The 20,559-nt window shown below is 45.2% G+C and overlaps 1 protein-coding gene across 1 annotated transcript in view; it reads left to right on the top strand.

Moving 5' to 3' along the window:
• The window catches only part of LOC126195260 (dachshund homolog 2), a 1,077,114-nt gene that overhangs the window by 962,639 nt on the left and 93,916 nt on the right, over positions 1–20,559 (top strand). The window contains exon 11 of the mRNA XM_049933786.1: positions 19,885–20,058. Coding sequence (XP_049789743.1) covers positions 19,885–20,058 — 174 coding nt within the window. The remainder of the gene's footprint in view (positions 1–19,884; positions 20,059–20,559) is intronic.

The raw sequence follows: 20,559 nt of genomic DNA, 5'->3' as shown, positions 1-20,559 counted from the left end.
TGCAATACCACAGAAACACTGAAAACAGAAAATTTGTTATCCACTCTGCAGTGTGTCCATTGTCCAAGAAAAATCAAGACACCTTCATAGGGTTTGTAGACCTGGAGAAAGCGTTCGACAGTGTAAAATTGTGCAAGATGTTCAAAATTCTGAGGAAAATAGGAGTAAGCTTTAGAGAGAAGCGGGTAATATACAATATGTACAAGAGCCAAGAGGGAATAATAAGAGTGGACGACCAAGAACGAAGTGCTCGGATTAAAAAGGGTGTAAGACACGGATGTAGACTTTCGCATCTACTGTTCAATCTGTGCAACGAAGAAGCAATGATCGAAATAAAAGAAAGGTTCAGGTGTGGAATTAAAATTCAGGGTGAAAGGATATCAATGATATGATTTGATGATGACATCTCTATCATGATTGAAAGTGTAAAAGATTTACATGATCTGCTAAACTGAATGAACAGTCTAATGAGTACAGAATACGGAGTGAAGTAAATCGGAGAAAGACGAAAGTAGCGAGAAACTTAACGTCAGGATTGATGGTAACGAAGTAGATGAAGTTAAGGAATTCTGCTACCTAGGCAGTAAAATAACGAATGACGGACAGAGCTAGGAGGGCATAAAAAGTAGTTTAGCACTGATAAAAGGGACATTCCTGCCCAAGAGAAATCTACCAGTATCAGGCCTAAGGCTTAATTGGAGGAAGAAATTTCTGAGAATGCACGTTTAGAGCACAGCATTGTGTGGTAGTGAAATATGGACTGAGGGAAAACCGAAAAAGAAGAGAATCTAAAAATTTTGAGATATGCTGTTACAGACGAATGTTGAAAATTTGGTAGTGTGATATGGTAAGGAATGAAGAGGTTATGCACAGAATCGAAGAGGAAATGAATATGTGGAAAACACTGACAAGGAGAAAGGAGAGGTTCATAGGACATGTGTTAAGACATGAAGGAATGAGCTGTAGAGAGCAAAAACTGTAGACGAGAGAGAGATTGGAATACATCCAGCATGTAATAGAGACTGTTACTCTAAGATGAAGAGGCTGGCACAGGGGAGAAATTCGTGGAGGGACGCATCAAACAGGTCAGATTACTGATGACTCAAAAAACATTAAAAAGGTGGACTGTTTATTATTTCAAAAGTAATTGCTATACCTGTTAATACATTTACCCCACTGTGAAGCGAGACCACCAATTATTTCAAGGAAAAATGTTTTTTGCAGTTGCCTATGGAACCAAGATTATGCCCAGGCGCGAATCTCTTCGTCCGAAGCAAATCGACGGCCACGTATGTTTTTCTTCATGGATTTAAAAATATGGAAATTGCATGAGAATAGATCGGGACTGTCTGGAGGATGTGTAAGGGCTTCCCAGGGAAGCTTCTACAGCGTAGCCGAAAGAACCTTGGCAAAATGTGCGAGGGCGTTTTGTTGGCGTGTTATTTCGAGTACACTGGAGAAGTTCCGCTGGGACGATCTTACATACCTTCCATACAGACCACATCTCTCCCCAGGCTTTGTCCATATTTTTGGGGCCCTAAAGAAAGATATATGTGGAACTCGATTTGCTTCGGACGAAGAGGTACACGCTTGGGTAGAATCGCGATTCCGTAGGCAACCGCAAACATTTCCCTACGAAAGCACTGACCGTCTTGTCTCACAGTTTGACAAGTGTGTTAACAGTTACGGCGATTACTTTTGAAACAATTGTTTGCGTATTGTTTTCTCCATCTGTCTCGTTTTCATCTGACTGCCTCTTGTAAATCATTTGTTGCTTTAAAAATATCAGTTAATTTTTGACAGTCTGCTTCTCGATTAGGTCCGAAACTTTGTTTCAGGGGTAATGGTCTCACAAAGTTTGGAAACCAATGGCCCACTACCACTTGGTAAGGATTCCAGGCGGACAAATAGTATCACAAGCTGCGACATCGTCGCGAAAAAACAGTGACCCATAAATGTAATAAGTTTCCTTAAATTTACGTCTATGGTCACAAGCTTTTTGTTAATAGAACACCGGTTTCGGTCTTTAACGGCCATCATCAGCTCTGTTGTATAACATTTTTATACATCAGGACTTTATGTTTTCGTGCAACAGATCTGATGATGGTCATTAAAGACCGGAACCGGTAATCTGTTAACAAAAAGCTTGTGACCATAGACGTAAATTTAAGGAAACTTTGGACAAACAGTACTCGAGAATTAAACGAATGTGAGCCAACGTCAGCATGTGACTTTTAGCACAAACGGCCAGTTTCTGTGGAAGAGCTGAACAGATGTAGGACAAGGTGAGATGTTAAGAGGTGCCCGCGTCTTAAGGTGCAACGCCGATCGGAACAGAGCAGCTTGCGAGACACAGGATACAGCCGAGCACGGCAGTGAGATGGGAGACGAAGGAAGCAAAGAGGCTAAAAGGAGCTCCGGCCCCCACCAGCCGTCCGCGGCGTTATAATTCCCAAGGCCGAATCATTCATCAGCGGTCGAGGAGTGGCTTAGGAAAGTCGGTCGCTGCGCGGCGGACCAATCGCCTGTCTCGCTGGCGCTCCGCTTATTATTCCGGCAAGAAAGGCGCGCCCACCTCACAATACTTTCTTATTAACAGTATTTTTCCCAACCCTCGAAAAGAATACTATATGATCCAATTTAATTTTTTTCCCTCTCCCCCCCCATCCTCCCCCCCCCCTTCCCAGCAGCCGGCGCTTTGGGCGGCAAAAACCTGCGGGGGTAAATATGATTACAGCCCCTCTGCTTCTGTGTGCGGGAATTACGTGCTATTATAAACACGGGCCCCGTGCGCTGTTGCTCGAACCGCACCGACGTCCGAAACATAATGCGACGGACTTTTGGACTGATGCGTGAGAATGAATCCCGGCCTCGGCGCACAATGAGCGAGGTCCCGCCGCCAGAATTTCTGGGCCCGGAATTAGGGGACGGGTGTCGGTCGGCAATTAGAGACGCCTCCAGCATCATTCTTTGATCGCGTTTCGGGGCGGGTGTTACAGCTGCCGCCGACCCAGTCGGTCACATCAAGCGCTCGTGTTTGGCCGCAGTAATGAGGTTGCGCCTCCGGCAAACGCCTTGGTTCAATTCGTTGAGCACAGCCTTCTCTTCGCCGCAGATAATTACTAATGAGAATTAAAAGCGAAATTTCTTCTCCATTTCAAGAGCCTTAGGAGTAGCTTAAACTGTTATTACAAAAGTCATGGGAAGTCTACGCGGTACATTTGGCTGCACACTGTCCTAGTACAAATGAAATCCTAACATCTCACATTCAAATTGCCGGTGACGTAACAGTGACCCTCCGATCACCCCTTACGGTTTTGCGGAGGTGTCGTGGTGTCCTTACATCAGACTCTTGGGGTCATCCTGTGCGGCCGGCCGGAGTGGCCGTGCGGTTCTAGGCGCTACAGTCTGGAACCGAGCGACCGCTATGGCCGCAGGTTCAAATCCTGCCTCGGGCATGGATGTGTGTGATGTACTTAGGTTAGTTAGGTTTAAGTGGTTCTAAGTTCTGATGACCTCAGAAGTTAAGTCGCATAGTGCTCAGAGCCCATTCATCCTGTGCGGCGGGGCAAACATCGTCTCTACGAAATCGAAGATGCACCCTGGGTGTTGTTGACATCGAACGCTGAATTCTTGTGTAATTCCCGATACGGTTCGAGTCACTCGTCGTACGCCGATTGTCATAACATGTTCACGGTTGGTTAACTTGCAACTGTGCTCTCATGTTAACCTCACAGCTACCTGTAGCAGACAGTCCAGATGCCGCGTCTAAAAATCGCCCATAAACCGCATCTAACCGCAACATTCCGGCATCAAACTCTACGCATCTTCATCTTTTCTTTCAATTCTGGCCACTCACTTTCTAATATTCTTTTATATATTAAAGTCTTTATTTCTGTAACGCTAGTTTTTAATTTGTAGGCGCGTGTCCCTTTATATGTCAGAGATATCTTCAACGGGCTACGGTTACGTTTCTCAAATGGTTCAAATGGCTCTGAGCACTATGGGACTTAACATCTGAGGTCATCAGTCGCCTAGAACTTAGAACTACTTAAACCCAACTAACCTCAGGACATCACACACATCCATGCCCGAGGCATGATTCGAACCTGCGACCGTAGCGGTCGCGCGGTTCCTGACTGAAGCGCCTAGAACCGTTTGGTCACTCCGGCCGGCTTACGTTTTTCATATCCTGACCATTTCCTCGTTCCCTCTCATGTTGTCATAGGTTAACCGAACCACTTCCATTCTACACACACCTGCGTCTAAATTAGGGTTTTCTTGTTACGTGTGTACTATGTGATGTGAAACACTTCACTGGTGATCTGAGAACTACGTCGGACTGACAACATGATAAGTGTGATGATTTCTGCTGGTAGGACTGTTTGATGGCATCTTCCACCTCGATCACCAGTCAAGAGTTTCCCATTACAAAGTACACGCATAACAATGTGAGGAAAACAAGAAAACCAAAATTCCGACCCGAATATGTGCCGAAGTTCCTTAAATGAAATAGAAGTGCGTCTTTTAACCAATGGCCAACTCAGAGGAAACAAAGAGATCATCAGGACAGGCGAAAAAATAACTAAAATGCATTGTATGCTCCTTAAACGTAAAAGGCGTAACGTCTCCGGGAATGAAATGGTAATATTACGCCAAGAAAAAAATTTGTTATTGTAATTTTTCGTACATCTAGGAAAAATCATAAAGTTTTCTTTGTGTTTCAGGAGAACACAAATCTCTAGGCTTTCTTTTTTTAAATTTTGTTTCTATCTCACGTGCGCAGTAAAATGTAACATCGTGAACTTAACAAATGCAGAAAATTAGTGTAATATTACAGCAATGTCCTCAGACCGTGGTCTATTGGAGTCCGTCAGGAGTGTGGCAAGCCTCTGTAATGACAAAAGACTGAGTGAAGTCCTCATTGTTGGCATTTGAAAAATGTCATGCGACATCCGCAGAAAACTACAATAGAAACACTGGGAAGAAACAGACAGAAAGAAAAAGAGAAAGATAAGTTGTCAGCATCATTCTCTCTAGATCACAGGACCCCGGATTCGACTCCCGGCAGGGTCGGTGATGTTTTCGCTCGTGAACTGGGTGTTTTTGTTGTCCTAATCATTTCATGTCACCATCATCATCGACGCGCACATCATAGAAGTGGCAACAATAGAAGATTTGTAGCAGGTGGCCGAGCAAACCGGTATGGGTCTCCCTGCCGAGCATTCTGGAGGACGACGGTTCAGACCCGCGTCCGGCCATCCAGATGTAGATTTTACCTGATTTCCCTAAATGGCTCCTTAGAAAGGGCGTGGTTGACTGCCTTCCCCATCTTCCCTAATCCGATGGGACCGAGGACCCAGCTGTTTGGTCCCTTCCTCCCAAATCAACCAACCAACCAACCAACCAATCTCCCAGTCAATAATTCCATACGATCATTACTACATTATCAACGAGTCAGCTCATACAAATACCAGTGTGCAGCATTTTCTGTGGATCTGGAATTATCACATACGCGCAGTCGTCTAGTTGGCATAATTAGGCTCGTCGGTGGGATAGGGGGAAAATTCACTCTACGAAGGAGATCGCTTAGAAACTTGCGCCTGTCATTCCTAGAATACTGCGTTCCCTGGGGCCATTCCAAGTGGGATTAACAGGGAATACTCAGATTGTACAAAGAAGTACAGCACGAATGATCACTAATGTGATTGAGTGTTGAGTGTCACGGAAATGGTGAAAAGTTTGAACTGACAGACGCTTGAATATAGGCGTGGACCATCCTACAGAAACCTGCTAACAAATTTTCAAGAACGAGTGAATATCAAGTTAGAAATCTAGTGGACAGTATTGGAGAATTACAGCAAGCACTGGAACTCAGAACGTGTCAGCAGAGTATGCTTGGAGATCAGGAAAAATTCCTAGCGTGTGTAGTTCAGGAAAACAGATGTCAATTCAAATTCCGATAGTGGGTTATTAATGCATTTCTTCCCGTATATTAGGAGCACTTATAAGTAGCGCTAAACAACAAATAAACGGCTCTGAACATAAAAAGAATCCAAGAGTCAAGGCTTCCAAAATGGAAGAGAACTTCAAAAACGTTAAAAACATATGTTTTCACAGAGCACAAAGAAACTGTGTGATTGTGAAACTGATGCGTTCGTTTGTTGCAGCTTATGCAACAAACTATTATGTTTTCATCATTTCTTTGCGAGTGATCACATTGACTTTCATATGAAAAACTATATCGAGAAAGGAGGCATATATCACTTACCACTAGTACAAGCTACGTGCGTTGATAAGAGATTCCTATCATATGACACAAGTACTGTCAGTGATGCCGTGTATGACATACCACACTTTTTTCCAGTTGAGGACTCGGTTACTAGATTGAAGTTATCAAGGAAAAAGACATTTGTTTTTCGATAGAATTATTATAAGGGAAATGTGCCCTACGTAGTATACGTTTCAGAATCGGAGGGTCATTTTCTTTTAGTTTTTTTTCTGCAAACCATCATGACCGGGAATGAGGGCGCGTTTGATATGAAGAAGGGAAGGCAGTGTTTACAGTTACAGAGCACACGTTTTTTGCAATGCAAAGGACATCCGAAGTTAAGCGACATCAGCGCTTTCATCGAATATAAAAATTGTTGAATCAGCTTTATAAACAAGTGCTGTGGGCAATGGAGATTACTTTGAAGGTAAATAAATTTGTGTTTTTTGTTTGTTCTGTTGCATTAGTTTTATGATAATAATAGTGGAACATTTTAGGCGCAGCTTGCAGAACGGAGGTTGGGGTGGTAGTGGGGAATGAGTGATGACGTACTTGTGAAACAAAGTGGCTTTTCGGCGTGCGATGTATTTGGAAAGACGCCGCAGACAAATGGTTATCCCTCCCGGGAGCACCGTGCCTTTGGTGTTCAAAACTATGAGGAGAGGCACGGAGAAGTGGGGGCGGAGCGGGGCTGGGAGGGGGAGGTGGTGGTACCCCGCTGAGCGTGTGTGGTCCTGGCGGAGCGGCGCGTTACACGGTCAGCGCGGGCGGCGCAGAAAAACCCGACACAATGCGGTGCTCGCGGCCGCGTGAAATTGTGCCGTTGTTTCCGAAGCGGCAGGGACGCCCGCCCAGATGGAGACGCTACCGGCGCCACGGCGTGGCCGCCCGCCCCCACCTCGTTGTGTGGGCGGGCCGCAGCAGAAGCGCTATAGGCTCTGCCGCCGCATCCACAACAGATGCGTTCCGTGTTGCAGCTCGTTACACCCGTCACTACCAGTCGACTGCGCTGGTCCGTACCGGCTGAGTGATGGATCCGGAGGTTACTTAAAGGTGAAGACCGTGATTTCCGCCGGCGCTGTACGCTTTCCTTCTTCTTTCTTCAAGTTCTAGGCATCTGCCTACATCTCTTTGGGCAGGCGGATCCTGTGCACTTCGGAGAGCGACAAATGTGTGCGAGAATTTTAATTCTCGCCTTATCTCTTCGTTTGAATCGGCTGACCATGACATTCACAACAATTTTGTGACTAAGTTGATTAGAATACAGACTCTTACCTTGCCCTGGTCCCATACCGTAAACTGAAAGGAAATGAAAGAAAAACGAACACTTATCCGGAATAAAATTGTGGAATGAAAAGGTGGCGAATTGGACAAATTTCACTTTTTGTAGAGTGTTGCGTACAAAGTTTAGACGTTTTCGTTTCCTTAGAAATATATTATAGTTGAAGTTCGTTGTTATGTGTTTACTTTTCTTTCACACTTTTTCGTCCTCCTGCTGTCAGTTATAATAGTTAAAGAAAAGAACATTTAAATTTTTGTAACTTTTGTAATAAAAATTCAGAGCTCTCTTTAACATCGTTACACTTCTACAATCTGGCTTACTGACTTGGGCAGAAGTCAGGATGAAATCAGAAGGGTGCTGCTAGTTGTAGAGTTTGAGTACTGGCGGCGCGGGTCACTTCTATGCAAGTTGCTGAAAAATGATGTTCAGGTGGGGCAGATACGCGGTTCATAAGACCTCGTAACATGGTCAACCGTATGTGTTATCGAAATGCTTACAAACGAACTAAACAAACCATTTCGCATTATACGTGACGTTTTGACGTGTATGTCCACCGAGGTACGTGTGACAAAATATATGTTGATTCACACGAATGCCAAAACGAAAACGTTGTTGCCTGGAAGGCAAGGTAAAGAATCCTTCCTCGCCCGTTTTTTAAATTGCGTAGTCCGATTCCACCTCATATTGCAGTCTGTAAGTGTAGTTATAACTTCTTACCGCCGGCCGCTGGTGGCCGAGCGTTTCTAGGCGCTCCAGTCTGGAACCGCGCGACCGCTACGGTCGCAGGTTCGAATCCCACCTCGGGCATGGATGTGTGTGATGTCCTTAGGTTAGTTAGGTTTAAGTAGTTCTAAGTTCTAGGGGACTGATGACCTGAGATGTTAAATCCCATAGTGCTCAGAGCGATTTGAACCATTTTTGAACTTCTTACCCTGACGATTTTTATGAATTTTCCCGAGTATTTCAAACATCTTTAGCCATCTTGGATATTCGGGAATCCAGCCGGATGTTCGCGTCGTTCTCGCACGATATTTCAACAGAGTGCCTCGCTGTCTTCTTCAGGTGCTACCTGAGACTGGTCCTTGGGTCGATCGAGTACTGGACTCGATCGACCCAAGGACCAGTCTCAGGTAGCACCTGAAGAAGACAGCGAGGCACGCTGTTGAAATATCGTGCGAGAACGACGCGAACATTCGGCTGGATTCCCGAATGTCCAAGATGTCAACAGATCGCCGGGAAAGCATGAAGAATTACATCTTTAGCCATTTTACGCTGTCGAACGCGTTTTTTAGGTACATAAAAACCTATAAAAGTGTTCATAATAATTGGAAAAGAACCTGTCATCAGCGCAGTGGAGATTAACTGAAGCTTTCGATACCACCTCGCTAACTCTCATCCAGACCGTCATCTTTCAACCTGACTTAGACCTTGGGCTACGCTGTAGGTCAGTATGCTCCACATCTAAGATTTCGGTTTGGGATTGAGAAAGATATCGACATTACGTGTTTACGTCTGACATTACTTGTTTACGTCTCCAGATTGCCGGTGGTACCTAGGTACCATCCAGCGGTGCTACAACATAGCACTTCTCTCCCCCCCCCCCTCGCACCTCCCCCCTCTCCACCGCCACACTATCCCGCTAGGATAGCTAGGGAGCTTTCGACGCGTGGCCGTGAAATACTGTAACGAGCGGGCGGCGCGGCGTCGACGTCCGCGCGGTGCGGGCTGAATAGCGCACGGCGGCTAGCGGAGGGCGGGCTGAGTGATTGAGCGCGAGCAGGCCTGCCCGATGGGCCGGCGACGGCCTATTGGCCGATAGCATATTGGTAATTATCGCACACGGTGATTACAAAACATATTACCCGGCATCCTTTGTCCCGAGGGCGGCCCCCTGCCGATGTGAAACTTAAGGGGGGCTCATCCCGAGCCCCGGGGGGCCGCGATCATATTGTTCCCCGCTGCCGGCCGTCCAGCGCAGGTAGGCACGCAACTGCGTCTGCCCAGTGCGTCGCCGTCTGCTGCCCCCTCACGCACCCCCGCCGCCCGCACTATTGTGCCTCTCTCTCAGACGCACCCTCCCACGCCCCACGGCTAGGCCGCGATGTACGCAGAAATGTTTCTTCCTCTGAGCTTCTTCTTCAGTTCCTTCCCTCTCCCTCTCCTCATATCGTCAGCTACCTATTAGAGGCGCCCGCTGACACATGTGTTACAAACTCAGCAACCATTTCACGCCGTTATTCCCCTCAGTTACTGATTCAGCAGAGAAACACTCACGTCCTGACACAGACACCTGATTCAGAAGTCAAGTAGTCACATACTCAGGAAATGAGCGCAGAGGGGAAGATTCAGAAATTCTGCATCGCTACTTACGGCAATGGCCTGATGTAGGTGGGTTGGCCTCGCCTTCCCCTGACCAGCGTCAAGTGTGCATCCTTGTCGTGCGGATGACTGAAATGCATGCATGTACACTGTAGTATCGGTTTCCTGTAGTTACGGATGAAGGGAGAGGGTAAAAACAGGTGCTGGCACATAGCCTGCTCCTATCCAATAGCACCAAGCTTAACATCGCCATGCGAGAGATCATTCACCATCAACAGTGTCAACTGCAGGGAAGTTTGGATTTAACCCATAACGTTTATCAGGAACTTTACACCACCACCTCTCCTCTCCTTACCAGCTAAATACTGGAAGTCAAAAATTTCCACCAGCAGGATTCGAACTGACTTACTTCGGACTCGAGCGTCACAGTGTAATAGATCTGGGAGATGTGTTATTTTCTACCGGATTTGTCGATACCAAATCTAATGAGGGAGGTTGTAAATGTTTTCTAATATTTTTGTCAGAATATTTTTTGTGAATTTTAATTTGCCTTATTTTATGCTAATTTGCTTATATGTTCGAGAGTGGCAGCATATTGATTAATATTAGTAGATGTGACGAATAATATCAAAGAGACTTGTTACAAGTGGAAGCTTGTGTGTTGTGTGAAATGTCTTTGACGCTGGAGTCGTCTTTGACCGTGGTCAGTCGGCACTGAACACTCGGTGTGTGAGGCTGGAACAATGTACAGGTCCCCGTTATAATAATTTGCAAGTGACCATCAAAAATGAGTTATTCTACTACTTTTTTTAATATAAACATCAAGAAGGAAGGACATTCGGAAAAATGGTATTTGAAGCACCAAAAATGAGGCAAACGCATTGAACCAGGACATTTCCGCAGCCGACGAAACAGCATTATGGAATCATACTTTCGCTAGACAACTGAAGCCAACACAAAAGAAGTCAAATATCATCTTATAAACATCCACGGAAAAGTGAGTACTGTCACGAAATATGCTAAATTCAAGTATATAAAAATAGTGAGCATATTTCAACAGCACAGGCGCGCGTTAGTGACCTCGACTACGAAGTCAGGTAGATAATTATGTGAGATAAACGCTCTGAATTGATCGATGTTATGAACTGAATGAAGACGCTACGAAAGTAAAAATCTTTCACTTTAACTTCTCATGGATCTGCGATAGAAATTGAAAATTTGTGCCAGACTGTGATTCGAATCCTATTTCCCTGTTCATATCGATCAGTTGCTTCAAAGGTTGGGTTATCACCTTCCACAGAAGGAAGCTTAGCATTGCCGCCTTCGGTGCAGGAGTAAGGTTCGATTCCAGGTACCTTTTCAGAGTTTTTCTAGTGCAGGGAGGTCTGGAACGGGGTCCACTCGGCCTCGTAAGGCCAAATGAGGAGCTACTTCTATAAATAAGAAGTGGTATCGTTAGGCTACATCTACTGGTAATAACGACTGTATCACCCGTCCCACGATCATACGTCGCTCCTCGTACTGCCTTATAGGCAGCACTTCGGCCATCATTGAGGTGTGTTTACCTTATGTTTACTACCAGAAATTATTAGACAGGGCATATGGCGAGCACACAAGTGTGGTGGGGAGCGAGGGGGGGACAGTGGAGTTAGTAGACACCTGTGGCTTACCATTCCGTATCAATGAGTTAAATCCACCATTTCGTGTCATTTCACTTCATTTATTTCACTCCCACCATTCATTTAATTACAGTGGGTTTAATTCCCACCATTCATTTAATTACAGAGCATTCGATTCATTTCATACATATCCCATGTGGCAGCAGTGCAGCCACTGCTGGCAAACGTGGTCCGAAATCGTAGGTGGAAACATCAATGACACTGAAAGCCTGAGTAAGGCCTGGATACTGTCTCACACAGCCTAATAACTAAGGCAATGGGTTTCAGTGCTGGCGCCAATTTCCGGTTCCCACTACTTATTTATAGGTGTTTAATTTATACCTGCAAAAACCAAATCATAATCACAGAAGGGCGAAATCAAGGGAAAGAATAAGTTTATAAGGCGACAATAGTCAGTAAATGTGTGAAGATGGTCTTATAAGCCGAGAACCGGTTGACACAATAATAGTTGTACTGTAGAACAAGAGCAAACTAGCACTTTTCATTTATTTATAAGGTGACCCTATCTACACTTTTTCCTATCAACGAGGCTCTGATTTACATTTCAAAAACAAACTGTCAGACATCAGACGGCGAATTGCGAGTGTTTCTAGGACGGACTCAATCGAATTTAGTTCAATTTAACGGGGTATTAGCAAAATATTTGACACGCTGTTTACTACTGCATTTAATTATCTACTGTACTAATAAAGAATGAATAACAGGCACACAGACTCATCTACTCAACTTAACTATGCATTGGAGCACTCAGGCTTTTTGTTTTCTTCTACTCATTTACTCTAATCGTTAGAGGGAGATACTCTGTTTAACTTATTGTACTGCTTTACGAAAGTTATTGATGTACAAGATGCATTGTTTTCATATCTTTGTAAACACAATACAGAAGTTGACTGTCGTCAGCTATTCATTTTAATATGCGATAATACTTGTAGGCTCATAGGACCCTTGCAAGCCGGAGTTCCGTTAAACTTGAACAGGAGAGCACTGAAAGGTTCAAATGGCTCTGAGCACTATGGGACTTAACATCTGAAGTCATCAGTCCCATAAAACTTAAACCTTACTAACCTAAGGACATCACACACATCCATGCCCGAGGCAGGATTTGAACCTGCGACCGTAGCAGTCGCGCGGTTCCGGACTGAAGAGCACTGAAAGGAGCTACAGCATAGTTTTTGAACGGCAATAAATATACCAGGGAAACAGACGCTTACCCTAAGATTTGCGTGGGACCTTAACTTTATACCGGAAACAGCGAAAATTTAGAAGAGTAGAATAAGTATTAAATTCCACGAACATGCTATTGAGTACAAGATGTAAGAATAAACAAACTTCAGATAATAGTAATTAAATCTAGAACGAATCACTTCCTGTGTGGGCTAGTCAAAAATACCCTGCAACATGATAGGACTCAAAATGTACTAATTTTAAAAGGGATCCACCGATGTCTTAATCGATTATTCCTCACCTGAATATGGATCCAGTTCTCGTAGACGAAAGTTCTTCCAGAATAAACACTCCACCCGTCGGAACACTTGAATACAACTTAAATTACATATTCGCCGCGACTATTTCCGATCGCTACCATTCAAAATAACGTAAATAAGCTCTCTGCACAACCTTTCTAGCAGGGTCCAAGTGTGCTATATACTGTGTAAATGGCCTCTTCTATGTTGTTAAGCATTTTGGTGAAAGAATGGAAGAGAAGTTACGCTATGTGCCGGCGTAAAAGATCATCAGAAGTATCTCTTACCGTCATTTTGTTTTGCTAATTAAAATCCAAAGAATGCCTTCGCTTTCATCACCAGAATTCGGCACACATATGGATCTAACAACTCCACTTCAGCTGTAATTAGCTCCCTCCCTAATCAGTCTGCTGTCTAAGGGAACTGAACTTACCTTCCCTATTGGGCTTAGCTGTGTGAGACAAGAAATCACTTCTTAAACAGTATGAATATCACGAACACGTGTACTCACTACCACAAGCCTGGGACAAAACACGAAATTTATTTCCGCATAAATGGATAGCATTTGAAGTTCCCGTGATAAAGCTTTCTCTTCCTAATGTAGATTGGTGAAGTAAAGACTGTACTGAAAAGACATTAGACTAGTTTTACTATTAAGTTTTTCACTGATTTCACTATCTCGGTTTTGCCAAGAATAGCCATTGTGACTACCATGATGTATGTGTGCGAAAAGCCTGAAATCTACAACTATTCAATGCCGCTTTTCGTTTTTATTTTCTTTCATCTTAAGAGGCAAGGAACTCATTAAATTTTTGATATTCACCAACTGTTCTGTTGCCAGAAATATCTTTCTTTTGGCGAGTCGGTATTCGCGACGTCTGAATGAGCTGCCTCAGACTAACGTGCCATTAGTAGTGAGGCGTTCTTGTCGATGGCACAAAATTGCACTGTTTATCTACCCAGTGTTTGGCACGTTTATGCGGGGACCAGTTGCGCTGGAACAACAGGACGTTTTAAATCTGTATGTAAATTAACTGCAAACAAGTGATCGGATATCTAGCATGTTTATGTAACACGGATTTACAACACAGTGCCGCCAATCTGCTCGTCCGTCCGGAGAGAGGTGCTACGCTACACATGCGACCAATTTGCGCGCCGCCTGGCAAATATTTTTCGGAGCCGTACATTCGCACAACGTTAAAAAAAAACACCGGACCGTGAGATATATACTACCCCTTGTGCTCATTACGACATCTTAATGAGCATCCGTTTAGCCACATGAATAACTCAACTACACGGATTTTCATTCCTGCCAGAGACAAGCTCAAAAATATAGCCTCTCGCAAAACTCTGACTCCAGGCAAAAAGTAGCGTATTATATCGCGGTAAGTATAAATGGTTACTAGCTTATAAAAAAGTAAACACCGCAAGTTTATACGTATTGATAGTTACTTTGTACAGTTTAGTCAAAATGAAGCTTGTCCGGATAATATTTCCTGCACCTTAAGGTAGGCAACTGGGTAAATCACTTAAGTTGGGTTGCCTATCTTAAAAGATGCAGGAAATGTTATCTCGACAAGTTTTATTTTGATTATCCTGCATAAGTGTGAAGACTCGATTTACACGTAGCTTAAATGTTGCTAGATGTTTTCTGCTGTGCGCTGAACCGACGTCACAGCAAGTAGATAATAGTATATACTTAGCTTACCATAGCCGTTTCGCTCATTCTCTCACATTGCCTTTCTTAGATCAGTTCCCTCCATGAAAGAAGTAGCTAAGGTAATCTAAAGTAAAAAATTTTCGCCCCTGTTACATTTTGCAAAACTGGAATATCAGCTTGCTCTAATGAAGCATTTGGTTTCACAGGAAATTTTTACTTGTTTTACCCTACAGTCACACTTTCATTTTATCAACATACTATCGGTTTTGTTACGAAGTACCGTGACAGGGCCATCGCCTGTCGCGCATTGTAATAAGACACCTACGTGAGTAAGCAGGTTTGACAACCGTGCGCCGTAGGTCATCTTGATTGTGGTACTTGGTGTGCTGATTGTGGTGGTCGATATATTAACCGACATTATTTGAGTTACATGTGGTTTTGTTTCAGGCTCTTTGCCCTATAATTCGACTTAACTTCCTATATTTTTCTTCAATATATCGATTAACATGACAGACACGTCATAGAAAGGTGGCGAAACTGACCTAAGCAGTGATACAAACAATTTTAGCGACAGATTTCTTGACCAAATCACGTAGTGTACAGGCCGTGAAGGGTTATTGTGCCTAGAAGCACAGTGTAACTGCGAGTTCTGGCTCAAATCGCTGATGTCAACATCCGCATTAATAGCCCACTCCTAGAACCATGTGACAGTTGTGCAGTAGATATTGACACTTACCTTAGTAACAACAAGGACCGACGGTGGCGGAAATCTACAGTTCATCTCTAATATTTCATGTCATCGCTAAACTCCAGTTTAAACAAGTTACTGCTTACTTACCTTACTTAAAACCTTCCGTTTCCATTAGTGATTTTTCTTAGCAACTCATTATTGTTACTTCCATTTTTATTGCTGAAACTAGTATTTGTTAGGAACAAGAAACAATTTATGTTAGCTTATGAAAATTGTGAATTCTATGACCCTTATTTAAAAATGTAGGCAACATATCTGTAAAACAGCAATAAATAAAACAGAAAAAAATGAAATATAGTATTCACGACGTCGTTAATTTCCATTCAGAATCCTTGTAATAGTTCACACAAACAGAACAATATTTTCTTCGTTGTACCTTATCTTCTTCCACCCCTTCCTCTTTTTTCTTCTTCTCCTTCTTTCGCTCCTTCGGCATTCGTCAAATGGTTCAAATGGCTCTGAGCACTATGGGACTTAACATCTGTGGTCATCAGTGCCCTAGAACTTAGAACTACTTAAACCTAACTAACCTAAGGACATCATACACATCCATGCCCGAGGCAGGATTCGAACTTGTGACCGTAGCAGTCGCGCGGTTCCGGACTGAGCGCCTAGAACCGCTAGACCACCGCGGCCGGCTCGGCATTCGTCATCCTACCCTCTCCGCTCCCCCACCCTCTTCGCTCTCCTCCACCAGTAGGGCGTGCTTACAGAAAGAAATGTAAACTATGTTATATGCTCTTCACCTGTGCAGCACAGGTTACTGATACTGCTGAGCGAAATCTTATTTTATGCATGACGTATGCTCGCAGTGATTTTACACTCCTGGAAATGGAAAAAAGAACACATTGACACCGGTGTGTCAGACCCACCATACTTGCTCCGGACACTGCGAGAGGGCTGTACAAGCAATGATCACACGCACGGCACAGCGGACACACCAGGAACCGCGGTGTTGGCCGTCGAATGGCGCTAGCTGCGCAGCATTTGTGCACCGCCGCCGTCAGTGTCAGCCAGTTTGCCGTGGCATACGGAGCTCCATCGCAGTCTTTAACACTGGTAGCATGCCGCGACAGTGTGGACGTGAACCGTATGTGCAGTTGACGGACTTTGAGCGAAGGCGTATAGTGGGCATGCGGGAGGCCGGGTGGACGTACCGCCGAATTGCTCAACACGTGGGGCGGGAGGTCTCCACAGTACATCGATGTTGTCGCCAGTGGTCGGCGGAAGGTGCACGTACCCGTCGACCTGGGACCGGACCGCAGCGACGCACGGATGCACGCCAAGACCGTAGGATCCTACGCAGTGCCGTAGGGGACCGCACCGCCACTTCCCAGCAATTTAGGGACACTGTTGCTCCTGGGGTATCGGCGAGGACCATTCGCAACCGTCTCCATGAAGCTGGGCTACGGTCCCGCACACCGTTAGGCCGTCTTCCGCTCACGCCCAAACATCGTGCAGCCCGCCTCCAGTGGTGTCGCGACAGGCGTGAATGGAGGGACGAATGGAGACGTGTCGTCTTCAGCGATGAGAGTCGCTTCTGCCTTGGTGCCAATGATGGTCGTATGCGTGTTTGGCGCCGTGCAGGTGAGCGCCACAATCAGGACTGCATACGACCGAGGCACACAGGGCCAACAGCCGGCATCATGGTGTGGGGAGCGATCTCCTACACTGGCCGTACACCACTGGTGATCGTCGAGGGGACACTGAATAGTGCACGGTACATCCAAACCGTCATCGAACCCGTCGTTCTACCATTCGTAGACCGGCAAGGGAACTTGCTGTTCCAACAGGACAATGCACGTCCGCATGTATCCCGTGCCACCCAACGTGCTCTAGAAGGTGTAGGTCAACTACCCTGGCCAGCAAGATCTCCGGATCTGTCCCCCATTGAGCATGTTTGGGACTGGATGAAGCGTCGTCTCACGCGGTCTGCACGACCAGCACGAACGCTTGTCCAACTCAGGCGCCAGGTGGAATTGGCATGGCAAGCCGTTCCACAGGACTACATCCAGCATCTCTACGATCGTCTCCATGGGAGAATAGCAGCCTGCATTGCTGCGAAAGGTGGATATACACTGTACTAGTGCCGACATTGTGCATGCTCTGTTGCCTGTGTCTATGTGACCTGTGGTTCTGTCAGTGTGATCATGTGATGTATCTGACCCCAGGAATGTGTCAATAAAGTTTCCCCTTCCTGGGACAATGAATTCACGGTGTTCTTATTTCAATTTCCAGGAGTGTATTACCTAGACATTTAGAACAACATAAAAACAAAGGAACTGGGAATAGATTATTCTGATTTGCGTACTATGTTGCAATTCGCCAAATATTTAATGTTACGGTCAAACATGGGAGTTATTTATTTCTTGTGTCTGCTATTCGAACGGCAGCGGAGCCGTATCTCTGACGACCTGCAATGTTTACCTGCACTAGTTTCTCTTTTAACGATCGAACATTTCGCTTACGACTCTAATTTCCAGCAGTTAATATGCAAATGTCCCTCGCAGCAATTCAGTTTCAAATAAAACTTCGGCATTTCCATCAAGTGCGATCGTAACCGCGTTTACCTCATCTGAGATAAACAACTGCAAGGAAACGGACGCGAAACACTACTTTCTCTTCCGTGAGGTATATTTGTGGGCCAGGGCGGCCTGTGTGTAGTTACTGAGGCGGTAATCTTGTCTTTGACAAGCATTAACCGTAAGATAAAAAAAAACATTAACCGTATCAACGAAATACTGTGTGCCGAGTGAGCTGGCGGCTTGGCAATAGTCTCGTACAAAGAGAGCGGACGGAGTTCGAAACATGAAACGACGGGAAGAGTACGGTAAATGCCGCGGTGATAATACGCAACTAGCAGTTTCTTTCCTATCCGTCTTCAGTTAAGGCAGCGTTCCGACTGTTATTACGAAGCTGTCAACAGAACGCTAAATTTGCCTTACGTTCCATTTTAAAGAGTGTTTACCAATATAGTTACTTTAGATAAGAGGTAATTTTCCATTTCAGGCCTGTCCATTTGCTTGGGAATAATTGTTACGCCGAATAAGGTACTGAAGAATAACGCCGAATATGTTCCCCACTAATTCGGTGCACGTTCCTTCTCGCCTTTACCAACTTCAGTTAAGTTATTGTTCTATTAACATTTCGTTAAGTTATACGGTGGCATGAATAGTCGAAAGGATTCGTAAGGAAACCGGTTCACTTTGTCCTCTGTCTGCATAGCAACTGTTTGCTGATGGGTCAAATGGTTCAAATGGCTCTGAGCACTATGGGACTTAACATCTGTGGTCATCAGTCCCCTAGAACTTAGAACTACTTAAACCTAACTAACCTAAGGACATCACACACATCCATGCCCGAGGCAGGATTCGAACCTGCGACCGGAGCGGTCACGCGGTTCCAGACTGAAGCGCCCAGACCGCACGGCCACACCGGCCGGCGTTTGCTGATGAAGAGAGATTGTCAACTAAATGAGGAAGTTTCGATACACATACATCTTTTTTACTTTCATTCCCTTTTTTTTGCCGTATTCTGTACTGCATTGTTCGCTTTGTGACGTAACTAATCTTGATGCCGTATAGCTCCATCCCCAGGTATCTAGCTCAAATATTCTGCTCATAGGCAGTTTTGCCTACGTATTTGACTGTACCGAGCTTTCTAGATTCTTGTAAGCATCAGGAAGTTTTTTTTTTCAATCGTCGGTCTTCTGGTTTCTTAGATGCGGCCCACCTCGAATCCCTCTCCTGTGCCATTTTCTTCAACTCAGAGTAGACTTTCACCCTACGTCCTCAATGATTTGTTGGATGTATTCCAATCCCTGTCTTTCCCTTAAGTTCTTACCTCCTACAGCTCTCTCTCGTACCATGGAAGCTATTCCCCGATGCCTTATCACATGTTCTAACATGCCGTCCCGTCTTCTTGACAGTGTTTTCCATATTATCCTTTCTTAGCCGATTTCTGTAGAGAACCTCCTCATTCCTGGAACATACTTGTGCTTTGTGAACTGGGGCGGGTGCTTGAGTAAATCGAAATCGACGCATAGTAAACTGGACACGTAATGAAGTTTACAGACCAAAGGAAAATCTGTTTCATACAATAAAATTGTCAGCGCCTGGCAGCGTCTACAGTTAATCCATCTGCAATGGACCATGCTACATCGCAATTTTTTTTTCGTATATTTTCTTGATGTTCCATTATCTTGTTAAGATTTTAAAATTATTCTCTCTCCTAGTCTTTGAGGAAAGTACAATGTTTTATTGTAAGGCCGTTGAACGAATATCATGTTGCAGAGTACTTTGCAGAGTACACTGACCCTTAAATCATCGTCAGTGAATCCTGTCAAAACATATTTTTCTATAGCGCTGCATGTACAGAGGCATTAGGAGGTAGCCGACCACTTGTCAGTGTGTGTAGCGACTGCAGCTAATAGTGTCGTGTTTTGTTTGTCTGCCGGCAGTGCTGTACCAGAAGCGGCTGAAGAAGGAGCGCAAGGCGCGCCGGCGGCTCCAGGAACAGCTGGAACTGGAGATGAAGCGGAGGGCGCAGCTGGAGGAGGCTCTCAAGGCTAGCGGCGCCGCGCCGGACACGCTGCGGGTGCTCAGCACCTCTTCGCTGCAGTCCGCCAAGCCAGGCAAGTCTCTCACCTAACTCTCTCTGCTCCCTGCTCAATAGTCTTTCTTTTTACGTCAACTCCTTTTTCGCATTGCTAACTGAATTCTCGGCGTTGGCCGGGTATACCTGGATATGAATTTATTCCAATCTTCCATTTGTCCATCTCCTCCTTCTCCTGTCCCTCTGCTGCCCCCCTCTCTCTGTCCAAATAATTCTCCCCCCCTCTCTCTCTCCACCTCCTCCTCCCCCTACTCACTTTCCATCCCCTGCTACCCCTCTCTCTGTCCGTCTGCTCGTTTCCTCTCTCTACCTGCTCCTCCCCATATCTCACATTCCATCACTTCCCTTCTCCGCCCCCCCCCCCCTCAGTCCATCTGCATCTTCTCCCTCTGTCCATCTCATCCTCCCCCTCTAATTCCGTCTCAACCTCTATCTGCTTCTCTTTCCCTGTAAGTCCACCTCCTCCCTCTGTCTCTCTCTGTCCATCTGCTCATCCCCTTCTCCATCTCCTCCTCCCCCT

This window comes from Schistocerca nitens, chromosome 7 (assembly GCF_023898315.1).
Source record: "Schistocerca nitens isolate TAMUIC-IGC-003100 chromosome 7, iqSchNite1.1, whole genome shotgun sequence".
NCBI classification, from domain to species: Eukaryota; Metazoa; Arthropoda; class Insecta; order Orthoptera; family Acrididae; genus Schistocerca; species Schistocerca nitens.
This window is presented reverse-complemented; position numbering and strand designations above follow the sequence as displayed.